Source organism: Sparus aurata, chromosome 20, assembly GCF_900880675.1.
Source record: "Sparus aurata chromosome 20, fSpaAur1.1, whole genome shotgun sequence".
Taxonomy (NCBI): Eukaryota; Metazoa; Chordata; class Actinopteri; order Spariformes; family Sparidae; genus Sparus; species Sparus aurata.
In genome coordinates, this window is record NC_044206.1 from 27,608,984 (window position 1) to 27,619,628 (window position 10,645).

The 10,645-nt window shown below is 42.9% G+C and overlaps 1 protein-coding gene across 1 annotated transcript; it reads left to right on the plus strand.

The window, feature by feature from the left end:
- Nucleotides 1-10,362, plus strand: LOC115571483 (neoverrucotoxin subunit alpha-like). Its single transcript, XM_030400920.1, has 4 exons — nt 1-46; nt 197-299; nt 7,369-8,814; nt 8,936-10,362. The coding sequence occupies exons 2-4, from the start codon at nt 206-208 to the stop codon at nt 9,484-9,486; spliced, it is 2,091 nt and encodes a 696-aa protein (XP_030256780.1). The 5' UTR covers nt 1-46; nt 197-205; the 3' UTR covers nt 9,487-10,362.
- The last annotated feature ends 283 nt before the right edge of the window (nt 10,363-10,645 follow it).

A 10,645-nucleotide genomic window follows, 5' to 3' on the forward strand; every position in this document is an offset into this window, starting at 1 on the left:
CCAAGAAGACTCTCACAACTCAGCTGATCTACACACCTTTCACCAGGTGAGGACAAACTGGGCGGAGACAAAAACTAGTGTTTACAGGGAAGTACTGCATTTACACAGTAGACTTGTAGGCTGACTCCTCCTGTTATAAACAGTTTAACTGCAGTACAGAAGGCAACGTGCTCACTAACCAGACTTTTCTCTACAGCTTGAAGAAATGGACAGCTCAGATCCCCTTAAAGTTGCTGCTCTGGGTCGAACTTTCACCCTGGGAACTCTCTACGATGCTCTGGAAGATAAACTGCTCCCAGGTAAGTCTTGACTAAACTCATATTAGGAACATATTTCATTCTACCTGTCTTTCAATTCATTTCATTAAATGGTGACACTATTTTAACTAAACCTACATTCATATACACGACAAAAAGAATGAGCAAATGCTGACCATTGCCACGAAACAACAACAATGACCAACCAACATTTATTGTTAGGGATGTCCCGATCAGGTTTGTTTTACCCTCATCCCGATCCGAGTCCTTTAATATTTAGTATCTGCAGATACCGAGTCCCGATCCGATAATTAACCTTAAGTCATATTTTCCTGGATAATACAGCTGCATTAAGAAACAAAGTACCTACATCCAAACTGTTCCTTTTATTTAGTTGAAACAAAGTATATACTTTCATATGGCTCTTTCTTGTTCTTCATATGCTAATGCAACATTGGCCTCCACCTTCCTTGTGTTAGCAGGTGAGTGTGTGATGCTGCACTGTGACAGCAGACCCTCGTTACAGCAGCTGAAGTGTGTGAGATGCAGCCCAGGCTTGGTGCCTCCATATCATCCACTGCTTTTACAAATTCCTTACGCTGTCACGTAAAATGACGCGGACGCGTTGCTGGTCTATTTCACAGGGTTCAGCATCTCCTCGACTGTCTGTTTTACATGCTCTGCTGTATGAAACCCACCAAACTAGTGCGCATACTGGCACGTTGTAACTCGAAAGTGGAGTAAATGTAATGCCGAAATGATAGGGCATACCGGGGATTCAAGAACTCCAAGTGATGAAGAAAACCCTGATCCTCTACCACAGAGATGAGCTCGTTATCCAGAGCAATTCATTTAATTACCTTCTCTGTAATATTTTATTGTACCAAATGAGTAGTATTAAATGCAGCTCTTTTGTTTCCCCCTCATGAAACAGCTGTACTACAGAAGTTACATGTTGCTGCTGGACTGCTTTCGCTGTCTAATTTAGGTAATTTCCACACTGCAGACACTTTATCCACAGGTTTGCCAGATTAACGTTATTCGCGCGTCTGTGTTCTGCCACAAATTGTGCTCTGACGTAAAAAAATTTTTTTCAAAATTGCCGATCCTCGATCTGTGGGAAAATGCCCATATCGGCCCCCATCCCGATCCTGCAGATCTGATCAGGACATCCCTAATTAATGTTGTTGTTTCATGTCACCAGTGTTGCTCTGTGAATCCCGACTCTGAATGGCGGCTGGTTCTAAAATAGTGAAAACAGGTATTTTGGCTCTGAAGACACCAGAGAGGGAGATTAGAGAAGTGAGGACATGGTTTTGTTGTAATCATTAATGTGTGTGCTGCCCTGCCACTCATGCTCTCTGCTCTCTGAATGGAAGCCTGGTTTGCATGAGAGTGGGGCTGAGCAACACTATGCTTGACTCAAACTCAGGGCTCAAAAGGAAAGAGAGAGAAAGCAGTAATGTCACGCAGTGACGCCTGAGGTGTGATTACAGCTGTGAGTCTGAGTGCAGAGAGAGAGAGGTGAGGCAGGGAGGGAGGGGGGCGAAACCATGGGAGAGACGGGACGGGTCCGGCAGCCTCAACGGTAACAACAGCTTTACCAAGTGAGATATGGATATTAATAAAACTAAAAGTATAATAATAATAATTGTTCAATCCACTCTTCGTTGATACTCTCCACAGTTTACCGAGTCAGGAGACGTTGGTGACAAGGTCGCAGGAAGGTTGATTGGTTGATTGGTGATAAAAGCTGTCGCCTACCTAAGGATCTGTTGAAAGCTAAACTAAACTGCAATAACCAGGTTTTAACCTGTAGCGGGCAGCAGCTTTGCATATTTATAACGCAATATGAAGAATACTTTGTATAAATATCTTCCAGATATAGACCGGTATCAATCAACAACACTACTGAACAGTCCAGGGATGTAACGATACCAGAAACTCGCAATATGATATCATCAGGATACAAAGTCCAGGGTACATACTTATCATGATATAAAACATTTAAAAAAGAGAAAGTAAAAAAATGACTTGAACAATGTCCTTTTATAATAAATGTGATGTGTACAGCTGTTACGATAACTTGCCCCTAGAGCAGTGGTTCTCAACATTTTTGGGGTCCTGGACCCCCTGCATATTTTAGATCGACCCTGAGGACCCCCCACCCCCCGCCCAATTTGGGGGGTGGGGGTGCAATTTGATAGAAACAGCAGAAACTGCATTTTAAATTGCATTTTGGCATCATTCACTCTTTGAGGCAAATATGAGCTTTCTGTAGCAACTTCCAGAACAAAAAAAAAAAATATTTATGCAGCTTCTTGGCAAGTAAAACAACAGCATAGTTATGCCATTTCCAGAAATATTTAAGAAAACATTCATGCAGCATCTTCTGAACTTTAGCTTTCAGATATTGTAACAAAACAGAATTTTTATACAATAGCATTCAGAAATATGTATGTAACAAACAGAATTATTATACAGTAGCTTTCAGAAATATGTATGTAACAAACAGAATTATTATACAGTAGCTTTCAGAAATATGTATGTAACAAACAGAATTATTATACAATAGCTTTCAGAAATCTGATTATCTGATCAGATTTTTTTTGCACTCTTCAAGAACAAAAAACATACATAACATACATAAGTCTTAGTTTTATCAGTAGAGGCAGATGGTGTGTGTGTGTGTGTGTGCAAAGCAAAGCATCCTCACTTCTTTTTTTGTGTCACTTGGGTGTGGTGAGGTGTGCTGTGTAACTGTTAGTGAGACACTTGCACTTGTCTGCCACTCATGAGTTTCTGTAACCTGGGTTGAATAGTGGCAACAGCTGTAATGATATTTCTCTCCAGTTGAAGTCTGTTTCTCTGTTTGGTCTTTATGTGTGTTAGAGCTGAGAAAGTGACCTCACACAAGTATGTCGACCCAAATGGCTGCAACTGGTAGAGAGCTTCTTTTGCAAGCTCTGGGTACTCCCTCTCCACACAGCACCAAAACTGTGTCAGTGATATCTCTGAAAACTTCAGTCTGAAGCCACTGTCTGAAGACAGGTCAATGAGGCTCTCATGGAGTTGCTGTGGTGCTGTATCCATGCTGCTGTGCATGAACGGCCTGCGTATCCAGTCAAGTCTAGGTGACTTGTCCTCAGTGTCTGGGAAGTAGGATTCAAACTCAGCTGTCAGTTTGGCCAGGTGCATTTTTACAGTTTTCAAATGCAAGCAGCGCTTCCAGTCCAACTCGTGCTCCGTGAAAAAACAGTCAATTAAATAAAAAATGTCCTCACCCGTGTTTTTTTCAGGTAGCGGCTTGCAGAAGACAATGTGTTCAACTATATCGTTGACTGTGTCATCTTTGAAACGAGCAAACATGATCAACTGGGCTTCTCCATTCACGTCAGTAGACTCATCTAACTGTACAGCAAAAGATCCCGCTATTTTCAGTTTGTCGGTGACCAGCTGAACAATGTCACCAGCCATCTCATCCACCCTACGGCATATAGTGTCGTTAGACAGCGGTACTGATCGGACTGCATCTGCGGCTTTTTTATCCACCATGGTCTCAGCTAGGATAGCTACAGCTGGTGCAATTAGCTCCTCAGCTATTGTATATGGCTTTTTAGCTTTGGCGACAAGCAAAGCTACCTGGTAAGAAGCTTGAAGGGAAGTTGCTGAAGTCTGACTTGCCGCATGCATGTGATTTCTCGCCCTCCTGAACTCGGACAATTTCCGCGTGAAAAAGTCAGCAGTCTTGCCCGCCGACGATTGGTGCCTGGTGCTCAGATGCCGCTGCATGTGTGCCGGTTTCATGGCATGGTTTGAAAGTACCTCTCCACATAAAAAACACAGAGGCTGCTGAGGGTCCGAATCAGTTGCTGTAAATCCCAACATGATGTATTCTTCTTTATAAAGTCTCTTTTTGCTGTCTGTTTTCTTTTTCTTTTCCAGTGGCCCAGAGTCTGCTTTGTCCGAAACAAACAGTCTTTCTTTTAATTTGAGCCATCTCTCCATGTTGTCAAGTCGTCTGCTTCTTTTTCTTCTTCTTCTTTTTTTTTTTGTAAATGTACTTATCTCCTTCATTTGTTTGTAACATTAGCTTAATTTCAAGCATTAACCTGAACCTTACAAGCTAATGAGTTTTACCACATCAGCTTCCTGCAAATATTTCACAATAAAAGTATTATTAAGAAATGAATGGTGTATGCCCAGTGAAACACTAGGGGACTCATAATTTGAACGGGATGCAGATCCTGTTAAGTTTGTATTAACAGCGTCATGCAATAACTTTAACAATAATAAAAAATGTCATAGGATCATTTTTAAGAGATATTTTATTTTCACGATTCCAGATTCCCAGTCTTGTTATGAACCTACCCACCAAGTTTTGTGATGATAGGACAAAGGGTGTGGGAGTTATGGCCAGTCATTTCTAAGCCCATTGCGGGATAAACTGGCACAATTCCAGAAGGGTTCTACCCCTTCAGGGTAAGAACTTCGGTTTATTAATAATAAACCGGCACAATTCCTAATAAACCGACACCCCTTCGGGGTTAGAACCCTATGTAGACAATATACTTGAAAAGGTAAGAAATAGAATAGACATATATAAATATCAACATGATATAGTACAAAATTAACAGCAGTGAATTTTTATCCGTTCCGTTTCCTTTCCGCTTATCCGTGAGAGTCACGGGATGTTGCCGCTTTTTCCCCCTGAGGGGGTTGCGGGGCTTACTGGGGCCAAATCCAGTTTACTTAATGGGCAAAGGCCAGGGTACACCCTGGATGAGTCGGCAGCTCATCGCAGAACCCTTACTGATGGCAGTGGCTGCCACAAGGTGCCAACTGCACATCAGAAGCAACTTTGGGGTCAGTATCTTGCTCAAGGATACTTCGACATGTAGCTCAGTCCTGCCCCGGGGAGCCGGGATTCGAACCAGCAACCTTCCGATCACTAGCCAACCAGCTCTACCTACTTACTTACAGCCGCCCCTGAATTTTTATCCACAAATACAAATATTAAATATGGGTGTTTATTAAATTACCAGGTGCAAAAACAGAAATTAGTTTTGTACAGACTTATTGCACACTGCAGGGTGAGGTCTACAGGGAGCAGTGCTGGTTGTGAAGTCTGACAGCAGCAGGAAGGACCTGCAATACCTCTCCTTCACACACTTAGTGTATTAGTCTATCATTGAAGGAGCTGCCCAGTGCTGAGATAGTGACCTGCAGGTTGGACTCCTGCACCAGCAGCGATGACAGCTTGTCCATCATCCTGCTCTCTCCCAACACATGCACTGAGTCAAGAGGGCAACCCAGGGTGGAGCTGGCCTTCTTGATAATTTATCCAGTCTCTTCCTTCCCTCTGTTGAGATGCTGCTGCTCCAGCAGACTACTCCATAGAAAATGGCTGATGCCACCACCAGTGACGGACTGTGAACAAAAAACGGCCCTGGCATATCCGCCCACCAGCGGCCCACCAGCGCGGGGGGGGGGCAGAGAGAACTTTTGACGCACGGCATGCACACGTACCTTTGATAGCTAGATAGATAGATTTAACTGCACCAGAACATGGACATATCAATGCACAACCTCAATGCATAAAACTAATTCATAAATCATCAGCCAGCCGCTCCATAATAAAACCATCATTCTTTATCCATGTCTACCTCTTCATCCTCCTCTTGCTCATTTCCCCTGGCTAGTATTCCTCACTGTCCTGTCTTTCTCCCTGGTGTGCTGACTCAGCTGTGTTGCTAACATTAGTGCTAGCAGTATTAGCACTAGTGTTAGCTGAAGCTGCACTTGATTTTAAAAACAAATCAGTCAGTTTGCAGCATTTTTCAGCCAACAGCGCTCTCTTAGATTTCTCTCTCTTTTCCTCCGCTCCCCCCTTGTCGCTTGATGCCTCGGTTCATTGTTTTTGCTAGCTTAATCGCAGTCAACTTCTAACTTCCAATTTCCAACTTCCAACAACCACGCAGATGCGGTCTACTCGATTCAGTCTTGAAATTCCCAGAAGGCATTGCTTCATTTTAACTTTTGCAAACAAATAATCAAATAAAAAATTGCAGGTAGATTTGTTTTATTTCAAACCATGCACATATTTGAAAATGTGAATAAGACATTTCGCTACAAAACAATGCAGACTGATGTAAAAGTTTGTGACTGTAGAGGGTCACCATGACTGTGATACAGAGACTCGTGTGTGGCATATAAATACTGATCAGATTGCTGCCATAAATGGTGTGAGCCAATTGGAGAAATTTGGTTGTCATTGAGCATAAGAACATTATTGACACTTGAAAGGGGGCAGACAGATGTGATCCTGAGGCCTTATGTCTGCGACTTTTATGCCGCTCTCTGATTAGTCGGCCGGCCCAAACGGCCCACGAGGGCTCCGGCATCTGCTGCAATTCCAGATTACCAGTCCGTCACTGCTGGCGGGCACGGGCGGCTGCCGGCTGGCATCCAATTTAAAGACGCATTGTGGCCACCTACCGGTCTGGAGTGTGAAACAGTAGATTAACATGAAAAAAAAAAAAAAAAACTGACGATGACTGCGTGGCGGCCGTCGGCCATCCTGGAGTACCGGCCTTTCTGTGATTCTCCAGAACACACAGATGGCCAGTCCGCCCCTGGCCACCACCACAGAGTCATAGAAAGAGGTCAGATGAACTCCCGGGTACTTGTAAGATGTCACCATCTCAATGTCCATTCCCTGGATGTTCACCTATGTGCAGGGTTGTCTGTGCCTGCAGAAATCCACCACCAGCTCTTTGGTCTTTCCAGCGTTCAGCTGGAGGTGGTTCTGCTGGCACCAATCCACAAAGTCCTTAACATGTTATCTGTAGGCTCTGTCGTCCCTGATGAGGCCGATGATAGCAGAGTCGTCAGAAAACTTTTGTCAATGGCACTGAAATGAAAAAACATTCATACTTATCTGCAAAACTGTCAAATCTACTGCCACAGGTTCTCCGTTGTTTTGGTCCAAAAATACCTTCATGATGAAGCTTCAGAAATCCAAATGATTTTCAGCATTTTGGATTTTTGGATTAAAATTCTGTCCGTGCTGTCCATGCAACAGATTACTGATGTTCTCTTTTTTCTGTAGGATTAACTCTCCAAGGACAGATAACTTATAACCCTCAGCCTTACAGTAACTTCGAAGTCTCTGCATCTGACTCCATTGAATCCAAGTCCTCTCTGTTGGATATTGAAGCTTCTCTGAAGGCCAGTTTCCTGTGTGGACTGGTTGAAGTTGGAGGATCTGCCAAGTATCTGAATGATAAGAAGAAATTCAAGAATCAGAGCAGAGTGACGTGTCAGTACAACGCTACCACACACTTCAATCAGTTGTCAATGAATCAACTTGAAGCCATGATCAACCAAGAGAAAGATGTCATCAAGAGGGGCACGGCAACACATGTAGTCACACAAATCCTTTATGGGGCAAATGCTTTCTTTGTGTTTGACAGTGAGAAGTTAGAAGCCAACAGTGTTCAGAAGATCCAGGGACACACGGAGGCTGTGATCAAGAAGATCCCCTTATTTGATGTTGAGGGTAAAGTTGACATCAAGCTGACTGATGAAGAAAAAGAACTGACCAACAAATTCTCCTGCAAATTCTACGGAGACTTCATTCTTGAAAGCAACCCTGCATCATTTGAAGATGCGGTGAAGACCTATGTAGAGCTTCCAAAGCTGCTGAGAGAAAAAGAAACAGATACTGTTCCTCTGAAGGTCTGGATGATGCCTCTGAAGGACTTTGACACGACTGCAGCTGAGCTGAAGAGAGAGATCAGCGCTGGATTAGTGTGGAAGGCGCAGGACGCTCTCGAAGATTTACGGGAAATGGAAATGAGATGCGAAGATTCTCTGGATGACACAGTGCTAGAGAATTTTCCACAGATCCAAGAAGAGTTAAAAGGTTTTAAAAAACGTTGTGATCTTTATGCATCTAAGCTCCGGAAAAACATGAGAGATAAATTTCCCCTCATCCGTGAAGGTAAAGAAGACGAGAGCTCAGTAGAAAAACTCCTTGATGACAGAAACAAGTCACCATTCAGTCATGAAAAACTAGACAAGTGGCTGGATCATAAAGAGAGAGAAATCAACGTCATCAGGTCCTGTGTGGAAATGATGGAGGGAACAAAGATTGTCCATAATGAGTCAGAGCTGGACAGAGAGGTTCTTGCTGCTGGTGTCGATGATGCACTGTGCTTCGTCTTCACCTCCCTGCAGAGTGCTGACCCCGTCCTGGATGCGATGGACCACTACGTGCATACATTTGAAAAAGGGTGTATCTATGAAGACCCATGGTACTACTCAGATGATGTTCTTCACAAAATGAGAGAAAAAGCCAAAAGTGTCCACCATCTTGCCAAGGCACTGAAGAACAGCAGCCGATTCCGTTTCCTTGTCGCCGCCATTGATAATGAGAAATACACAGGAGCAACCATCTACCACTACAAGGACGCCAAACTGGTCACTGAGGATTTTTCAAAGCCTGAACTTCCTCCTGTGAGGAATATCACAAACAAAAGAGATTTGATCTGGTGTAAGTCATTTAATGTGCTTCTCTGAGTCATGAATACGCTGCATAACTTACACTGCTTAAGAAATCTGTTTTTATCCATCAGAATGATTAATCACACATTTTGTTTTGGATTCTCCATCAGACGCCTGTGATCTCACCCTGGACCCAAACACAGCAAACGGCTACCTCCATCTATCTGAGGACAACAAGAAGGCAACATGTGGTGAATGGCTGAATCGTCCTGATCATCCAGAGAGGTTTGACTGTCATACTCAGGTGTTGTGCAAAGAGGGGCTGACTGGGCGCCATTACTGGGAGGTAGAGTTGAGTAATGGTTCAAAGGATTCTGTTTATATACTTGCTGCGTACAAGGGAGTGGGGCGCAAAGGAAAAGGTCGAGATGCTGAGCTTGGATGTAATTCAATTTCATGGAGTTTCGGAAAAAAAACAGATGAATGCAAACTTAGGGCATGGCATAATGTTAAGGTGTGGGCTGCTCCTATTCCCCGTAGAGGTGTCAACAAATTTGGGGTGTTTCTCGACCATGAAGGTGGAACTCTGTCCTTCTACAGAGTCTCCTCGAACACCCTGAAACATCTTTACACCTTTGACTCCAGCTTCACTGAGCCTGTGTATCCAGGCCTGTGGGCTCATGAATATGACAATTATGCGCACATTTGTCCATTTGACTAAGAGCAATGACAACCGTGTTAGATTCTCTGTCTGTTAAAGGTCTTATTGATAACATTCAGACACTAAACAAGTCATTCCATCTCCCCCTTCACTGCACAACACTGCTGTTGTTCCAATTATCTGCCCCATAGATTTATATAAAAACCTGATACCAGAAGCAAAGATTGCGCCCAATGAGAAGTGCTCACCTTGTGCATGTGCCAAAAAAGTTTACTTCCTGGTTATGCAGCTCACTGAATATGTGCAGTAGAGTTTCAAAAGTTTTACAAATATAAAACCACCACGGATCAAACATTCATAATTGTCCTGTTTGCAGTTCTGGGTGTCAACAGTTTTACAGATGTCTCTTTTATAATGGCGTTCTACGGGGAAATGCTTTTAAGGCTGCAGGGGAATTTTTTGCTCATTGGCTTATGCAACAAAGTCTCTTTAGGCTGCAGTGCATCAAGTGACAATGTGATTTCGCAGTTTGGCCGCTACGAAAACTATCTTCAAAGCTTGGCACTCTTCCTGAGGGGCTTGAGTGGCGCCCTCCAGCACCTGATTTACCCCCTCAAGTAGTTGCCAGTATGTTGTAGCTAATGTTGCCAACGCTATCCAGCTTGCTAAAACTAGCTATGCTGATGAAACAGAGATGCCACCTGATTCCAGCGGAGTTATTCTATTGGCTGACAAACCTGTCAGAAGTTGGAAACTAACTGTCTGTATTCTGACACAGAGATAAACAAAACAATCACTTTGGACTTGACAAATCTTAAAAAATTAACTTTACAATCAGAATAATGTTTTTAAAAACTGATTTGTCTACATGTTATCAATATTACCTTTAACAGGGATATGTGTTCACATTTAAGTCTTAAAACAAGCCTGAACACATCCTGAACACAGATTTAGATGAAGTCTGTGTGATTTTCTTTGCATCAGTTCCTTTTGATTCTTCGCACTTTTGTGCTTCATGTTCTGGTTTTTTTATTATTATTATTTGCTTGTTGCTTCTCACATATTTTTTATGTTATGACTTTCTATGATTCCTGACACTTAAAGAGACAGAGCTTATACTGAAAAACAGCTGGTTCGTCATCACAGTTTGTTAAATAGAAGCTCATAGCTCATTTTAAAATGTAGGTTAGGATATAAGATGATTTAAGTGGTGATTGTT

Excerpts from the sequence above, each read along its gene's own strand:
- LOC115571483 (XM_030400920.1), top strand. The coding sequence starts at position 206 with ATGGACAGCTCAGATCCCCTTAAAGTTGCTGCTCTGGGTCGAACTTTC. Across the intron at positions 300-7,368 it reads GGAAGATAAACTGCTCCCAG|GATTAACTCTCCAAGGACAG; the intron begins GTAAGTCTTGAC and ends TTTTTTCTGTAG. Across the intron at positions 8,815-8,935 it reads CAAAAGAGATTTGATCTGGT|ACGCCTGTGATCTCACCCTG; the intron begins GTAAGTCATTTA and ends ATTCTCCATCAG.